This window comes from Paralichthys olivaceus, chromosome 23 (assembly GCF_024713975.1).
Source record: "Paralichthys olivaceus isolate ysfri-2021 chromosome 23, ASM2471397v2, whole genome shotgun sequence".
Classification (NCBI taxonomy): domain Eukaryota; kingdom Metazoa; phylum Chordata; class Actinopteri; order Pleuronectiformes; family Paralichthyidae; genus Paralichthys; species Paralichthys olivaceus.
Window position 1 is genome coordinate 403,192 of NC_091115.1, and position 18,962 is coordinate 422,153.

The window sequence follows — 18,962 nt, forward strand, 5'->3', positions numbered from 1 at the left end:
TTCTGTCAAATGTTTAATCCGTTCAGTACAGGGTGTTAATCTCAGTGCAAGGGCCACAAACAACAATATCCAGCCGTGTTTGTTTATGTACAAATCTGAACTTTGGCGTTGAGAAGCAGAGCGAGTCGTGGAGGAAACAGAGACGACGAACAAAACATCTGGACAACATCTGAACAACAGCAGCAAAGAAACAAACGTCTGAACAGAGCGAAGAACAAAAAGAAACACGAAAGACGACTGTCGTTTTTTCTTCATTTCAATCAACCACAAGAACAATGAACATGGTTTATATATTTATATTTATATATCTAAAGTGCATTATGGTACAAAAATATAGAGGGACAGCAGCACCTCGATACATTTACAAAATAAATACACCATTCAGACAAAATAAATTACCGCAAAAAAATCTGACATAATTGGAATAAAAAAAGAGAAAAGCGAGGATTCACAAAGATTAAAATCTGTCGCCCCACAGAGCATCAACGCGTTTTTTTATCATATTCTGCGATATTTAGAATATTTACAGACAATAAATATTTTACAGTTTCTTTCCAAACAATCACGATGACACACGAGTGCAACGTGAGTGTTTAGGAGTCCGCTCCACCCCCCCGCACGGTTCTGAAACACAAAGACACAGAAAAGACGAGTGAGCTTGAATCAATAACTTTAGATCAAACAGAAACAAATATCAGTTCTAAAGTTTTCATGAGTGAACAAACGATCGATCTTCATCAGATTTCTTGGATCAGTTTGATGTTTGTATTAACGTCGAACTCACCTTCGTCAGTGTGACAGCGTTTTAGAGCAGCGCCCCCCGCAGGCCGAGCAGCGCCCTCCACTCCTCCTCCCTCTGACCTAATGAACGCACCCTCCTCTTCCTCTTCTCTCCCTCCCTCCTCTTCCCGGCTCGTCCTTTCTTCTTCTTCTTCCCGGGAGACTTGAACGTCGGAGACTTGTTGGTTTCCTGCGGCAGGTTGGTTCCCTCCTCGTCCTCCAGGCCGAAGGCGACCGGAAGGTTCTTGGTTCCTCCGGCGGGTTTGGAGTGCAGGGTGCTGCCGGTGGTGCTGAGGTTGATGCCCAGGCTGACGCCGGGCAGACCCCCGCCGATCCCGCCGCTGCCCCCCCCTGCCCCGACGGTTCGGACCGGGAGGTCCCGGATCTCGGCCGTGTGAACTTCGTCCAGAAGCTCCTGCAGCCACATGCGCCGCTTAAAGTCCTGGAGGGCGCGACCTTTGTCGTGCATCAGCTGAGCGTGAGTGACGGAGCGTTTTCTACAGAGAGAGAGAGAGGACACGTTACTCACAAGTACACCGACAAGTACACCAAGTACACTCACAAGTACACTGACAAGTACACTAACAAGTACACCGACAAGTACACCAAGTACACCAACAAGTACACCGACAAGTACACTGACAAGTACACTGACAAGTACACTAACAAGTACACCAACAAGTACACCAAGTACACTAACAAGTACACCGACAAGTACACTGACAAGTACACTGACAAGTACACTAACAAGTACACCAACAAGTACACCAAGTACACCAACAAGTACACCAACAAGTACACCAACAAGTACACCAAGTACACTGACAAGTACACTGACAAGTACACTAACAAGTACACTAACAAGTACACCACCAAGTACACCGACAAGTACACTGACAAGTACACTGACAAGTACACCACCAAGTACACCGACAAGTACACTAACAAGTACACTGACAAGTACACAAACAAGTACACCGACAAGTACACTAACAAGTACACTAACAAGTACACTGACAAGTACACTAACAAGTACACTAACAAGTACACTAACAAGTACACTGAAAAGTACATTTAGAGACAAAGTGTGGGGAAATATTTCTGCATGTGAAAACTTGATTTAAATAATAATGAAATCTGTTCATCGTTTATCTGCTGAAACTTTTAATTCCAATTAAAGTTAATAAAATATTAACGTCCTGAATTTAAATGTCAGAAACGAGTCAACAGACAAAAGTCAGAGAGAAACTTCTGAGATCAGATGTTAAACTTTAAACATACCTGAAGACACACACACACACACACACACACACAGACACACACAGACACACACACACACACACACACACACAGACACACACACACACACACACACACACACACACACACACAGACACACACACGTTCACATGTTTGACCAGCAGGGGGCAGAATAAGCACAGGAACAAGTGAAGGTTTCAAACGTCTGAAGAAGAAGTTTATTTCTCATGAAATGAGGAGAAATCACTGAGACATTAAATCTGACTCATCAAAATAAATCTGTGTTCAACAGATGATAAAATAAGCTCTAGGTGGCGCTGCTGTGTTTGTTCAGGGATTTGAACTCACGACTCCTGGTTTATACGACTTTAACTATAGACCACACCCACCACACCCTGACCACCAATCAGGAAACAGCTTCATAATGTCGGAGTTTGAAAAACATCAAATTCTTCAGAATCAGGAAATGATTCTACTTATTAAACTGCATCGAGATGAATATTTATATATATTTATATATTTATATATTCAAACTGTCGACCTCTGGTCTACGAAGACGAGCCATGTCTCTAACTGTCCACATGGTGGTGCTGTCTACACAAACTAACAGCATCATGGGACGTGTTCGAATAAAAGAATTAAACTGACAAAAATAAAGCATCATAAAGTTTCTGCAGGAGGAAGAAGAGGTGGAGAGACCTTCATCCCTTCATCCCTTCATCCCTTCGTCCCTCCGTCCCTTCATCCCTTCATCCCTCCGTCCTGTCCGGACCAGCGAGTCGTCCTCTCGTGGGTCACATGTTCTGCAGCAGTGAAGAATCGGAGCTTTGCTTTGCTGCGGTGTCGTTTTACTCAGAGTCTTAAATCTTAGAAAAACACGAGGCTGCAGCTCGAAGCCTGAGAACGAGTGAGAGCTCCACCTCGAGTGTCTGAGCACACAAACACACACACACACACACAGAGACACACACACAGAGACACACACACACACACAGAGACACACACACACACACACACACACAGAGACACACAAACACACACACACACACACCCACACACACACACAGACACACACACACACACACACACACACACACACACACACACACACAGAGACACACCAACACACACACACACAGAGACACAGAGACACACACAGAGACACACACACAGACACACACACACACACACACACACACACACACACACAGAGACACACAAACACACACACACACACACCCACACACACACACAGAGACACACACACACACACACACACACACACACAGAGACACAGAGACACACACAGAGACACACACACAGACACACACACACACTCACACACACACACACACACTCACACACTCACACACTCACAGACACACACAGTCACACAGGGAACGCACACACTCGCTCAGCTGTCACACTTTCCCATGATGCACTCCTCCTCCTGCACAGGTCAGTTCATCCTAATCAAACTGTTTCTAAACAGTTTCACAAGTTTCAGACTTTTGGTTTAAAAACAGAAAATTCATCAAAGTTGATTGAAATAAAGTTTTTCTGCTGAATCAGAAGAAAAGTTCCAGAGGAAACTTTGATTTCCTGTGAAACAGTTTGACAGACGGACGGATGAAAACCAATGGAACCAGCGCCGCGTCGCCGCTCTGAGCTCATTGGCTTCTTGTGTTTGTCGGTTTGAATCCTGAGGCTGCGGAGCCTCGGACATGGAGACAGACGACCCTGAGGTGAGAGACTGTTGCTACGGTTACTGGTGCCTGGTCCAGATTCTGACGACTGAGAAAAGAGAAAAACTTCTCTCGTCTTTTTTTCATAAAATCTAAAACGTTTCACGTTTTTAAAAATCTAAAACATTTGAGAGGAAAAGAAACGACAGAATCTGAAAATCCTGAAACAAACGTGAAAGTTGAAGGTTCAGACTTTTTAAAATAAAGTTTCGACGTCCTGTGTTTTTGTTTCTTCTGTTGAAAAGAAGAAAACTTTTTTAGATTTATTTAACAGATGAATCTTGTTTCATCAATAAAACCAATAAATGTTCAGTTTATTGTGATGAGAAGAAGAAAAACTGCAAATTCTCACGATTGAGAAACTAAAGTTTGATGTTTCTCTTTAAACACGATTCACAAATGTTAAAACTCAGAAACTTTTAATTTAATATAGAATTAATTAATTACTCGACTGTTTTAAAGATTTTAATGAAAAACCTCTGACATTTTCTCAAAATTTCTCGAACCCTAATTAAATTTCCTAAAAATCCAAACATACAAACATCCGATTCTTTTTCTAATCAGAGCAGACGAGGGTCAAAGGTCACGAGCGTCCGCCTGAGTTTCACTTCACACTTTACATCGCTCCGTGTTTTCCTTTCCTCTCAGGAGGCGTTAACCCTCGTCCTGAAATCCTATTAAGAGCAAATCACAGGACGGCTGTAGGTCGACTTCCCCCCGACACGAGCAGAGCAGGCCCCCCACCCACACACACACACACACACGCACGCACACACACACACACACACACACACACACACACACACACACACACACACTCCTGTGAGTGGAAACTGCTGGAACCCGTTAACGTTCACGTAAACCTGGACGACACTTTAAAAGCTCAACACTCGTCCTTCAGCAAAAACTTTAAACTACAACTGCTGCCACTGAAATGCATTTCAGATGTGACCCCCCCACCAAACACACACACACACACACACACACACACACACACACACCTCCTCCTGTTTAATTCTCTCTCGTCCACTGATTAGATCCAAAAAGCTTCTCAGAGATCTGATCTCCGAGGGAAACGTTCTCCGTGTGTTTAATGTTCTGGCTCCTGGACTTGAAAGAACATTTATTCTGTTTGGCATCAGACGCCTCAGCAGGAGCAGCACATTTGGTTTGGTCCCGGGCCGAGTCGAACATCAGCATTATTCATTTCTCTGCTTAGCAAAGACTCAAAGTCTTTGTCCGAGGACGGACGCCGGCGGGACGTGTGTGGGGGGGTCAGAGGTGCGTCCGGGCCCGGGGGGTCGGGGGCTCTCAGACGGGGCTGCTGGGAGTTTATCACATGCAGATGGTTTCTGAGCTGAAGGTAAACACACAGGTGGGCGACGGCGAAACCAAACAGCTGGACACATTTTCCAGCCGCTGCTCGCCCACCGTGCAGGAGCGAGGGAGGGAAGGTGGGTGGGGGGGGCAGCAACACATAAAAAGACAGTTTGCAAATATGTGAAAAAAGCTCATCCACTCTCTCTCTCTCTCTCTCTCTCTCTCTCTCTCTGCTCCTGCCGAGCCTTCAACTCACACTTTGTAAAAATGAAATCCAGACTCACATTCTGCTGCTCAGGGCATCGATGGGACGTCCGAAGTGCGGCACCGGGGAGCAGAGCAGGAAGAGAGCGAAGCACCACTGCTGCAGGAGCCTCCTGGAGCAGAACATCTCTGAGGAGAAACACAACCTGAGCTGAAGATTCACAAGAGTCCAACAGCTTTCAAATCAAAGCCTCACTAAAGAAACCACAGAAGAAGAAGAGCAGGCAGAAGGAAACTTACTTTCCCTCAGAGTTTGTCCCAGATCAAAGAGATCAAAACATTTATTCACTGTCCTTTTTCAAACGTTCCACCTCGACTCAGAAAATCCAGGTGAGGACGAGGAAACAAAAATCCCCACGAGCCCGAACACATCCAGAGCTTTTTTCTTTAAGTTCCTCAGAGAGAGAATTCCTGAGCGTGAGCGAGGAGCTGGTCCAGACGTCCTGCGGAGGAGGTGATGTCACTGCAGGAGGCGGCTGCTGCAGGTCGGGCTGATGGAGACGTCTGCTGAGATGTGAGCAGGTCACAGAAGAGAAGGGGAGGACTGGGGAACAGAGGACGGCCTCCGTCATGACTCTGCCCACATCAGGAGAGTGAGGAGGCAGGAAGGTGGCGCTAGAGCAGCGCCTGCAGCTCCACCACAGACCACACGATGAAGGGGAGACGCTCTGGTTCTGTCTCTGACAGTTTATCTCCTGATTCAGGTTCCACCTCAGAAACAAAACTTCTTTCCTCTGACTCTGTAGTTTGAGCTGAAGTTCATGATCGACACGAGTCTTTGAAGGAAACAGGTTTGTGCTCAGTGACGTGTTTCATCATCTGGAGATAATTCAACTTTGACTTTTCTTGATTCAACACGTGAACATATAACAAGTGTGAATATTAAATAATAAATCAAGTTGTTCACGATAATATTCAAACTAACGTGAAACTGCAAACGATCATTCTTTTCTCATTTTAATGAAATATGATAAAATGTTGTTTCAGTTTATGAGCGTGAAAGATAAAGATGGACGACAGAGTACAGGTCATAAAGCCTCCTCCTCCATGTTAGCAGACGTGACATCAAAACCGCAAAATGGGCTGAGACGTCCTGACTGGTTGTGTATGGGCGGGGCCTCGTGAACGTCTCGCTGAGGGCGTCGTGTCACAGACTCAGATTATTTCTGTCGGTAGATTTTTAAAGATCTGTTTGAAAAACACTGAGACATGAATCTATTGTCTCCCAGAGTCCAACTGTCCTCTTCTCCTGTCTCATTCTGTCAGTCGTCGACTCGTCACTGTGCTCGGACCTGGAGGTGTTTCCTGTCCGAGGCGCGGTGACTGTCGGCCATCGCTGGCCTTTACCCGCTCACTGAGGAGTCAGGTGGTCCGACCGCAGGTACGACGCTTGGCCGGAGGTGATGAGGTCTGACAGATGGGTTCAACGTGTGACATCACCAAGCTCCGATAGTGACATAAGAAGAAACTGTATCTCGTGTTTCAGAGAAACATCTCGTGTTTCAGAGTGAGACCCCTGATCATCCTGGATCCTTCACTCTGGATCATCTCATCTGACGGTTAAACGTCTTTCTAACATCTGCACATCAGAGGATGTGAAGCGTTGAATCATCGGACTCTGCCTCCGTCTTATAATTAACATCTTTAACTGTAACACACTCGGATCCTGACAGGAGTCTAATCTAATCTGATCTAATCCCATTAATCTGAAGGCGTTAGCAGCGACTCTGGGTGGAAACATTCCTGATGTGGATCAAACGACCACCAACCCTGTCACGTCCTCCTGTGTAAACTCTCACTCGCTCTCTTTTCATCAGGAGACTCCTGTCTCTGTTCTACGACCATTAAAATACTCATCTATGACATCAGCGAGACTTCAGTCGACATCCACACTCCTGTGAGGTCACAGTGACCTTTGACCTCTGAATTCTCATGACTTCCTCTTTGAGTCCGACTGAACGTTTGTGCCAAAGCGTCCGACCGTCCCTCCCAGAGCTCGTGACGTATCGTGTTCACGACGACGGGACGGACAGCGTTCCTGTTTCAGCTGCTGTTTTCTTCAGAAAGTGGAGACGCGTCGTCTTTATTTAGAGTCTGAGGTGAAACTCTGGGGAAACACGTGAGTTCAGATTCAGCATCTAGGGGGCGCTAACAGCCTTCAACTTTAACCTGATTCAAACCAGATGACACCTCGGAGCTGTTTCCATGGTAACTGAGCAGCGTGTACAGGAAGGCCCATCAAATCCATCGTTTCACAGAATTCTGCATCCCGAGATTTCAAAATCCTTCACATGAAGCTCGTCTCCACACGCGTGACGTGTTGATGCCGCACGCTTGAGTAAACATTTTCTCCCACTAATGATTTCCACACGTCTTTTTTTTCCAGCCTGAGATAAGAGCTGCGGAGCCGAGCTGGTTTTTCTTCGGGCTGTGAATCGAACGACAGCTGGAACAGATTTCTGATATTTCAACACGCGTCAGTCACAAACTGCGGCTTCGTCCTCGTCTGTGACTGACGGCTGTTTGCTCTGCAGAGTGAAGACGAGCGGAGGTTAAACCAGGAAACACTTTTTACTCTCAGTCACTAAACAAACATCAACATCTGACTTCTGATGATTTCACTGACTCCTGCAGCAGAGTCAGGGAGCGGCTCCTCCAACAGCCCCGAGGCCTGATGGGTAATGACCATGAGATATATGGAGATCAAACTCCAGGTTCTGATGTCCTCTGTCCATCTACCTGCCCCCCCCCCCCACATGTGGAGCTGGAAAGAACGACCTCAGCTTCACCTGCACGTAAACAGGTAGAAGAAACAGTTTCCTGGCAGCGGCCCGCGGGTCGGAGCCAGGAAACTGTTTTAGATTCATAGAAAATTGCAGCTTTTTGGCAGAAGTCGACAAACACAAAACAAATGTCCGCTTTTAATCTGCGCGACCGCACCCCCCACCTCCGCTGCCTCCTTTTGAAAACCATTCTCCACACAAAGGCCGGTACTGTTAGAGCCCCCCCACATCAGTGGTCCTGACGGGGCCACGGCTCCGTGTGAGGCCCCCACACCGATACCAGGCCACCCCCCCCCCCGGCTCACAGCTTGTTCTCTTTACCAGGTCGTCACCAGAAATAAAGTCCACAGATCTGACGCTCGCCGAAGAATGTGACCTTTAAAAAGACAGCACGTCCTCCGCTGCTGCTTTTCAATCCAACTCAAGCTGTTAAAGGTCCGAGCAAAGATGACGACGCGACGGCCAACTACAGTGAAGACGAGATGTGGCCCCCTGCTGTCTGGCTGCAGCACAGGTCACAAACCTCCTCCATGTTAGCAGATGGGACACGGACCACGAGTTAGAGTGGCTCCACAATCACTACAGCACAGAATCCAAGATGGCAGCGTTAGTATCCGATATATTTGTTGTTGCCGCTGATGGATGATGATGAAGATGAAAAGACTCCTCTCTGTCTCTCTCTGGCCTTCCTCCTCCTCCTCCTCCTCCTCCTCCTCCTCTAACTGATTTCAGGAATGCATTTGTGCTTTTCTGCATTCCTCCAGGACAGAAACATTTCCCTCCGTCTCCCTCACAACTTGTTTCAGTGTGATTCTCATGAAACACCACTCGCCCACCACAGGAACACATGCTCCTCCACCGCTGTTTGACCACAAATAAAAACCGAGAGGAGCTGAAAACGACTCGGAGCAGCAGCCGACATATTTTCCGGGTTTTTTTAACCAGCTTGACCTTGTGACCATCTGACTTAATATGAAAAGTGCAGCAGCGTGTTCACCCCGAGGTTTGAGGTGGTTTCACTCAGTCGTGACGGACTCAGACTGAAATATGATGTTTACTCTACGTCCTAAAGTTCATGTGACTCAAGCTGCTCACTTGTTTTTGAAGCTGTAACACAAATTCATTCAAATTACAGAAAAGAGCGTCGTCATCAGTGCAGCTGGAAAAAGAATCCGAACAACTTTTAAAATGAAGTTTTATACCTTTTATATTTAGGCTACATGATAGTTAGCTAGCTAAGCTAAACTAGAAATAAAATACAATTTATAATGAATGAAAACATTCAGCAGGTCAACGTATAATTATTATTATTACATCACCATCATTATTATTATTATCACTATTATTATTATTATCATTATTACATCACTGTTATTATTATCATTATTATTACATCACTATTATTATTATTATCATTATTATTACATCACTGTTATAATAATAATATTATTATGGTCATAATGTTTCACTAATTTCAGCAAATCATAATTACAATGATCCATCACAAAACATCTGAAAGTATATTTCTTTAAATTATGGAAGTGAGGATCTCAGTTGTTAAATTGTTCAACATGGATTTTATTATATATATTATATAATAGTCTATATTACAGAGTATTTTAGCATCAGCTCTGTGATTATGTGATTATTAATCTGATGTTAATATATATACTGAAAATGTTCCCACAGCTCAGAGTCACGTGTTGAATTTAGTATTTCTATGGAACCAACATCTGAAACCTGAAGATATTAAATCTAAGTGGATCATGTTGAAGAGAAGCAGCAGATGATGAGTTTAAGAAGCTTGAAGCAGAAAACATTTAAACGTTAGAGAAGCACAGAGAGTGATTGTGCCTCCGAGTTCACAGTGAGAACGACCTCGTCTGTCTGAGGCTCCGTCACTGAGACGGAACAGTAACGCTCAGCAGACGTCTTCATGTCTGTTGGCGACTCTCAGCGAGCTTCACATCACGGAGCTCCGGCTCTGAACCTCCGACAGTCTGAGAGAAAGCGAAGGCGCCGGCCGTCTGTCGACTCCAGCGTCTCTGCTCAGACACTTTTGCAGATGTCACCAGATGAGTGAACAGAATCTGCTGGTGTGTCACTGTTGGATCCACTGAGACAATCACTGCGCTCAATTACATCTGATTATGGTTTGAGCCGCGCTGCCAGAAAACTGGATCAGAATATGCAGAGGGACAGAAAGTGTCGTCTCTATGAGTCAAGACTTGATTTGATTAGTGTTTTAGTGTGTTAGAGTTTTTAGGTCAGCGACTGTTATTTTTACAGAAATGAATCCGAGTGAGAAACAGAAAACTTGTTGTGTTACATTTATGTGTTTGTCAGAAAATGTTTCCTTTAGCATGAAAACACGAAGCTGTTAAATATTGAATCTAAATTCACAAGAAAACTTTTCAGCAGCGACGCACAAACTACGAGTTCCTTCATGTTTCAGTTAATAAATTAAAGAACCACAGTGAAACTAGATTTACTGCTTGAGTTTGATCTTAAGAATCACTGAATGAATCAACAGCATCAAACTAATGAAGAAACTGTTGGAACAGATAAAACTAAATCTTTACACTTCACGTGATGGGTGAGAAAATATTTATTTCATTAATGTTTGAGTTTGACTTCACTGAACAAAGCTGTTAGCGTTTAATGAGTCATTAGCATCAAGCTAAAATAGTTTTGCACTAAAACACACGATGGAAACAACTTCATGACTCTGATACATTAAGTTAATGAAGATTTCATTTCATCTGAAAGACACAAACTCAGAAGTGTCACAAACCATTAGACTGAAACTGTGACGACATGATTAAAGCTGGAGTCTTTAACGACCCAGTGATGATCATGACAGATCATTACTGTGATCTTTTCACAGGATTCACTACTTCCATCATATTAACTAACGTGTTGATGCTAACGACACTTTGACTTCCTAACTTTTACAGATAAATTAGCTTAGTGCTGCTAACAATGCTAACCCCAGAGTCCAGGTTTCACTGATAATGAAAATGTGTTTGTGTCTTTAACCTAAATCATAAAACAATAAAACAACATTATACAGGAACCATTACGCCGACGAATGAAATTGTTGAATTATATAAGTGTTGATTATTAGAATATTAATTATGTGGAAACGTTTCATCTTTAAATTTGTCTTTTTGTTTCCAGATAATTAAAACAGACATTTTCTATAAAGTTTGATCTTTTTGAAAAAACAAGTTAGTTGGACAAAACAAAACCCTTCAGTTCTGGAGAACTGAATGTTTCACATCAAGAGACTTCATGAATCAAAGAGCTCGGAGCTTCAGTGTTAAAACCACCAGTGGACCAACAACGTCCAGAGCAACAACCAGAGCAACAACCAGAGCAACAACCAGAGCAACAACCAGAGCAACAACCAGAGCAACGTCCAGAACAACGTCCAGCACCTGGTCTGACTGGGGCTCGTTGGTTAGAGACTCGTTGGCTTCGTGTTGTTGCACCAGAGGAACGTTGACCTCTTTCTTTGAAACAGGTAATGAGGTCGCACTCAAACCACATCAGAGAATAATCCCTCCACATGTTTCTTACCTGTTTCAGTCGCTGGCTCCTTCAGATTTGTACGATTCCAGTGAAGAGTCGGAGGTAAAGTTCCTCTGGTGAGAAGCTGCTCCTCTGGACTCTCTGCTGTGAAGGTTGGAGAAGCTCTTTAAATAAGGTTAAACCCTCCTGATGACATCACAGCGGGTCATCAGCATCATCACCGCCTCACCGTAGAAGCTGCATATGTAATTAGATGAACTTACTCACTCTGGTGTTCCCTCCTCCCACATCCTCGTTCCTTCGTCCTGTTCCCTCCCTCGTAAACGCATCACGACTCGATTCCAAGTCAAAGTGATGACACGTGGGGGTTGAGCGTCTTGTTGCTTTTCTCCAGCTGTGGTTTTATTGGTGGCTTCGCTCTCACTTTGCTTCACCATCATCCTCCTCGCTGGGTTTTCACTCTGCTCGACGTCACTGAGGCGTGGAAATAAAACCTACATGTTCAAACACTCCCCTCACTGTTGTTTCTGCACCGGCTCAAACTTTACTTAGGCACATCGATGTGATAATTTGAGAGCCCAGAATGAAAACAGTGTTCAGACAGATGGGTCTCCACCGGTGTCGTCTCTGTTTTCGTCTGTCTCAGTTTAATTCTGTATTAAGTAATGACCCCCTGCTGGCAGACGCATGTTTGTCTGACCCGAGGAAAAAAAGGAAAAATCTCTCCAAAACATGGTCGTGGTGGTTTCGTGCATCTCACCCACCTCTGCTTACGTAGCATCGCTGCTAATCTCCAACACCAAAGCACAGTGCTCCAGTTTCCAGTCGTGGGTCTGAGGTTCTCTATGTTTAGCAGAGGGTCGTGGTTTTGGTTGTAAACGTCGGGTCAGACTCTCTTCACCGCACGCTGCTGTTTCCAGGATCTGTGAAGACAAGTCACGTTTAGAGATCAGCTCCGAGTTAAAGTTCCCTCAGTGAACGACCGAGGCTGCGAGAATCTCCTGGTTCAACCAGAGTCGTGTCAGAGTCCAGTTCAAACTGTAATCACCTGAAAAGAACCCGTCTACTGTAGTGATCCAGCAGAGGGCGCTCTCTGTTTGCTCCACCTATTGTTTCCTCTCGTGACCGATCAGTCTGTCAGTCATGTTACGTTGTTTTCCGATGAAAACACTTGTGAGCAAAGTCGACCTGAGCAGGAAATCCTTCTGCTGGTTGTGTTTGAACCATGACTCAGTCGGAACAGATCTGCCCAAACGTTGGTTCACGTCACTGAATTTCTGACGTCATCGGTTCGTCATGTACAATCGGCTCTAACGGATTTTGTGAAGTTGTCAAATGTTACTTTTATTTTTGGAAAAGTGACGAACAGAGATCCAGAGAACCTCAACGAGTTGAGACTCCTGCTTCCTTCAGGCTTTAACCAACGTGTGGAATCTGTAGGATTAATGAAACTTAACCTGTGAACTGAAGGCAGGTCGAGTTTCAAACCATCGATCACATGAAAGTATGTGAGAACAACAGGTTCCAGGTGGAGACTGAACAGAGGAAAACCTCTAATGACGATATTTATTTTAATTCTGACAACGTGTCTGAAACCTTTCACGACCTTTCAGTGACAAACAGTCTCCTCTCTTCAGTGTGTCAAACATCAGACTGACTCTCATTCTCCTCCACTCATCTTCAGACCTTCAACCACTGAGCTGACTCAAGTGTCTGTCAGTGTTTTCCCATGATGCTTCTGCAGAGGAGGAGACGAGAGGAGACGACATCTGGAGACGTTTAACAGGTAGTAACACGTTTCCTCTTTGTCCACAAGGACCTGAACCACAGTCAGAACAGAGAGAAACGCTCGTTAAATCATTTTTAATCATTGTTTCACTTTGAGACGAACAACGTTCGCGAAGCTTGAGACAATAAGATATAAAGGAGAAACAAGTTGTGATTGAATGTTTGGGTTTTAATACTTTAAGAATAATGTCAACAAGACAAGACAAAGAAAAAGTTGTTAAAAGTGAAATGTCAGCAGAGAGCGTTAGTTAATATAATATATAATATAATTTAATATATGCTCTTGATTCCATGATCTGTTGATTTGAATGGATTTTGTTTCGTGTGAGATTCATTCAAATGAAACACGACATTTATGAAATGATCTGAAATTCTGAAGCAGAGTTTTTACTCAATAAATAAATCAACATTTTTACGTCTCAGTGGAAATAAACAGATAAACTGTTTAGTAATGTATAATTTGAAATGATTCTTTTTCTTAACAACTTCTCTTAATATTCACGTCACTGTGACTCGATGATAATGAAGCTTGAAGCGGCTTCACAATGAAAATATTGTTTTTGCTTTGAAAACCATTCGTCATCAATGAACCTGAATGAAATGATTTCTCTAATTAAACGTCCGGCCGCTGTCTGACGCTGTTAAAGTCACAGAACGGACTAAAGATAGAACGTGAACAGCGAATCGTCACTAACGAGATAACGTGAAGAAGAATCCTCATTAATAAACTCTGGGTTCTGCTTCATGTGGATTCAGTTACTGGAGCTTTCCTTCATAAACACTGAGATGAAAATGAAGCAGTAAAACGTTTCAGTGTCGTGTTTGTGGTGGAGATGTAAAGAAGAACGTCTCTTTGTTTATCTTCTCCTCTAATGAATCTGTGTTTGAAGTCGCTGCACCATAAATGAAATCACATCCAGACTCTGCTCGTTGCTTCACGTTATTAAACTGATTTTAAAGACTCAAGAATTAAACTGAGCGAGATTAAAAAGGACGAATGAAGAGAAACAAAGCAAACGGGTGAAAGTCGACACAGTCAAAGGAGAAACGTTGACAATCACCTGGTTCTTTAAATCAGCTCAGGTGATAGGCTCCGCCCACTGACTCCTGCAGGTAGAACATCTGGAGAGTTCATTTCTCCTCCAGGGCCCAACTGGTCAACTCGTTTAAACCTCGAAGTGCACAAACCACAGTGTCAGAGCTGTGATCATTTAAATGTGTGATAGTTTTCATCAAGAATGATTCTGACAAACACACACACACACACACACACACACACACACAACCTGGTTACTTTCAAATGAGACATTTCTTCTTCTGGTCTTTAACTGTCTGTCTTCCACCCGGCAGCAGTGTTCTCATCACTTCACTGTAGCTGCACCATAAAAGAGATTGGTCGGAGGTCGACGACGATGATGATGATGATGATGATGATGAAGAGCTGCCGCTCGTCATTCGATACGTGTGTAACTGTTCGATTGTGCGGGATGAAGCCGCGGTGGAACGTTTCCCGTGTTGCTCTGTGTGACCGTCTCCTGCGTGAAATGTAAGTGAATCAAATGATGGTTTTAAAGTGAAACCACATTGAGGAGCAGATGAGAGCTGACAGGAGGATCAGGACGGTAATATATGCTGCGAGTCAGATTCTGGGAAGAGAAACACAAGAACAGATCTTTAAAGCCTCACACTCACTCAAAACCACTTCTGTGGATAAACATGTTTTTATTGTCAAGGAGATGAAGACGAGAGATGGAGTTTGAATTCTTCGTCTTCCAGAAGATCCTCCCACTCAGGAAGAAGACGGTGTGAGGACTGAAGCAGGTTTAACAGATTTGTTTCAGTCAGGAGAAGATTTGTGCGAATGTGGAACCTGAAGACGGAAGCAGAAGACGGGAACAAAGACTGGACACATTCAGATGTTGACCTCAGGGTGGCGCTACACAGAAGTCCAGAGGAGCAGTAAAGCTGTTGCAGTTCATCCTGAGGGGAACATGAACATCTGAGTCACATTTAATCACAATCCGTCAAATCTGTTCGTCTTCTCGCCTCATTTCATTTGTCCGTCAACTCCTTGATTTGATTGATGGTCTTTGAGATAAATGTTGTCTTCAGCTCCGCCCACAGACATTCTTCTGGCCTCTGAACGAACTTCGATTATTCTGCTTCTTTTCTCCTCGACTGTCGAGAAACAGATTCATGTTTTCATCACCTTCGTGTTCCTGCAGAATAAAAACGTTTTCTCTCGTGGTTCAGACATTTTATCGTCAGAGGTGAAGACTGCGGCTGCTTCTTCTTCTATGGTTTAATGTGTCTCTACTTCCTGTGATTGGTCCAAAAGTCCAAACTGTCCAACAAAGTGTCTTGACTGTGAACAACGGGCCCCTGAGGGTCTGAGGGCCCTGCTGCAGAGACACTGAGGGAAAGAGTCCAGTCAAGGAAAATGACACCATTTTAATCTAAGGATCAAATCAAGGATTTCAGTGAATCAATAGTTTGAGTCCGTCTGTCGATGATTTGAGGGAAAAGTTTGTGAAAAATGTTTCCTTTGACACTTTGACAGATTCTGGATCATCTCCTCTTTATGTTTCTGTCGTTTTTTATTCTTCAGATTTAAAAAAAATGAAATGAATCTCAGGCCTGAATCTTCAGAGCTGCGTTCAAATCACAACACATGGAAACACACACACACACACACACACACACACACACACTCTTAAATCAACACAGGTCTGCTGCACTCTGTTATTAGCAGCAGTATTTTATGGATCTATTTATAGTCGCGTGAGTCGTCTGATTTGCTTCGTGTGGCGGAAAGTCAACTTGGAATGTGAAGCTCAGTGGAGACATCTCGAGTGAAGCCAGGCCGTCGCCTCCGCTGCAGCACAATCGCACACGTTACTGGCTCACGCGCTGATTTCTGCTGCCGCCGTGCGCAGCAGCACATCCATCAGCCTCCACTGGCTCTGACGCAGCTTCCGTCACCGTCGTGAACGTACAGTAAATCTGTTGCTGTGTTGCTCGCGATCACATTCCTCCGCTCTCTAACTGGAAAACTGGGATGGAGCTGGCGCCGCGCTCTGCAGTCGTTCGCCCGGGCCTGTCCCCGCGGTGCAGTGGAAGAAATGCGGCTGGAATTACAGAATCGTAGGCGAGCTTAATCTCTGAGGACACCTTTGCACATGGAAAGTAGAGTGAAGCAGCCACAAGAAAAACAGCTCATCACACATGCACAGTAAATATTAGAGAAGAGGCTGAATCAGACATCTGCAACTTTAAATTGAACAGACGCAGGTTTTCTGAAAACTGCACATCTGCAAAACTGCATGAGTGACAGGGCAGGAGGCGGAGTCACAGAACACACCCACACACAAGCTTGATTTAGAACGTGTTCACATCACGAAGCTTTAAATCATTTAAATCTATTTAATCAAATTTTAAATTAATATATAAATCCTATATTTGCTGTTTATACTGAAGATCACACGTCATCAGAATGATCATGGTTCATCCTCTGGGAACCATCAGCAGGTTTCCTGTTTGTATCTTCCTGCCTGATCGAAACGTCTCTGACACACTGAGCTGCTCCACTAATAGAAACCTCCTTCACCCTCTGGTTGACGTTCAGGGTTTGATTCCAGTGTCTCTCTGCAGCTCGGTGACAGACTGGAGGAGCTCGACGGGGAGAGAGGGACGACTCTTGCGTCAGAGCGTCACCGAGCTGTGGCGGGAAAACCCAGAAGAGCTGCGAGGAGATGAAACCACGGCGGTGGCTGGGCTGGGATCAGACTGACTGCGGTGTCCCTCCACCAGGACGCTGTGTTATTACAACATTATCCAATCAGCCTCGTCTGGACCCCCGAGGGATTCACCCCTTTTACACACTGCACCCCCCCCACATCAGAGGGAGTCAGAACGGGAGACGAGCTAATGGGAGACGAGCTAACGGGAGACGAGCTAACGGGAGACGAGCTAACGGCTGTAACGCTCAGCGTGTCCATGAAGCATGTTCAATGGAACACGATTAGCAAAGACTCTTTAAGAATCGTTTGGGACACGACAGTCCGAGCTCCAGTCCCCGCCCACTGAAAACATGTGACATGATGTGAAGTGTAGAACGGGACTGAAAACACGTCACGCAGTGAAATATACGTTTTAACGTCACGTCCCAAAGTTGGACTGAAAACTGCGAGAGCGAAGAGAAACGTAAAGAAAACGACTTCTTCTTCTACGATCTTGTTTTTCATCCCGTCACGTGTGAGAATCCTCATCAACACGCCCACGATGCTAACAATGCTACAGGTCCACTGTGTGTGTTTTGTGTGTAGTTGTTGTGTCACAGTCAAAGCTTCATATCTGACCTGATCCTGCAGAACCTGTTGCTCTTGGGTCACGTCCAGCTGTGGTCACATGACGCCTCCTCACGGTAGCCAGCGCTCTGCTCCCTGGGCGGGGGGGTGGTGGTGGACCTGGGGGGGTCCCCTCAGCCCACACAGACCAGACTCTCTGTTTCTGCTCCCTCAACCTCAGGCCTCGCCACAAATGGCCGCCAAGGCTGCCAACAAACACAGAGCAGAGAACTGTGAGTCTGACTCCGTTTGGCCTCAGCTCGCTGTAAACACCGCCCGACTGTAACGCCAGCGGGGGCGGCAGGTCGCTCAACAAAGGCGGGATTCCACACGCCGCTAAATAAAACTGTTTTTGAGGCAACAGTGATGTCATTGAGCTGCATGCTTGGACACTCTGATTGGTTGCTGGTGGCGTGGGCAGTTCTGGTGGAAGCCGCTGTATCATCGGTGTAGGACGAGGCCCAGGGCACCATGGGAAATGTGCGTGTCGCCCAAGTTCTTTGTTTCACAACAGTCGTCCACCTCCACTTTTGCTGCAGCCGCCTTTTTATGCAACTGTTTCTCATTTAGTTGAATTATTCTCAGCGTAGATCACGTTAACGTCGCCTGTCCTCCTGAATGTCCCGGCCGCTCGGGGACAGGAGCACTGATCAGTGTGTGGCGCGCTCACGCCTGAATATCTACATGTGACAGGCGAGCTATTAAAAGCAGCAGTGGGCGTTATGTTGTGGATAATGTCTGTGGTGTCGCTCTAAACACAGAGAGGTTCACTTGTTATGATACCAAAGTAGAAAGAAACAGCTCTGGCTCACGTCACAGGCCTCAGAGTAAGTCGAGGCTTACCAACACTGCCAGAGCGTCTGCCAGCACGGCTCTGTGGTCACACACACACTCACACACACACACTCACACACACACACTCACACACACTCACATACACTCACACACAAGCACACACACTCACACACACACACACTCACACACACACACACACACACACACACACTCTCACACACACACACACTCACACACACACACACACACACACACTCACACACACACACACACACACACTCTCACACACACACACACTCACACACACACACATACACTCACACACAAGCACACACACTCACACACAC

At 45.1% G+C, this 18,962-nt stretch overlaps 1 protein-coding gene across 9 annotated transcripts in view; it reads right to left on the bottom strand.

Annotated features, from left to right (window-relative positions):
* pthlha (parathyroid hormone-like hormone a) overlaps window positions 1-18,962 on the bottom strand; it is a 54,660-nt gene continuing 35,698 nt past the window's right edge. For 3 of the 9 annotated variants that reach the window (XM_069519915.1, XM_069519912.1, XM_069519917.1), the window contains 9 exons: window positions 17,833-18,026; window positions 14,536-16,602; window positions 13,373-13,505; window positions 12,451-12,609; window positions 11,950-12,160; window positions 11,735-11,827; window positions 5,390-5,498; window positions 785-1,277; window positions 1-624 (listed from right to left, as the gene is read on the bottom strand). In XM_069519915.1, coding sequence (XP_069376016.1) covers window positions 806-1,277; window positions 5,390-5,496 — 579 coding nt within the window. In that variant the 5' untranslated portion in view covers window positions 5,497-5,498; window positions 11,735-11,827; window positions 11,950-12,160; ... (2 more) ...; window positions 14,536-16,602; window positions 17,833-18,026 and the 3' untranslated portion in view covers window positions 1-624; window positions 785-805. Of the gene's footprint in view, window positions 625-784; window positions 1,278-5,389; window positions 5,499-5,609; window positions 6,300-11,734; window positions 11,831-11,949; window positions 12,161-12,450; window positions 12,610-12,734; window positions 13,256-13,372; window positions 13,506-14,535; window positions 16,603-17,832; window positions 18,027-18,962 lie in introns of those variants that run through there. The other 6 variants (XM_069519914.1, XM_069519916.1, XM_069519913.1 and 3 more) reach the window with 6 other exon arrangements.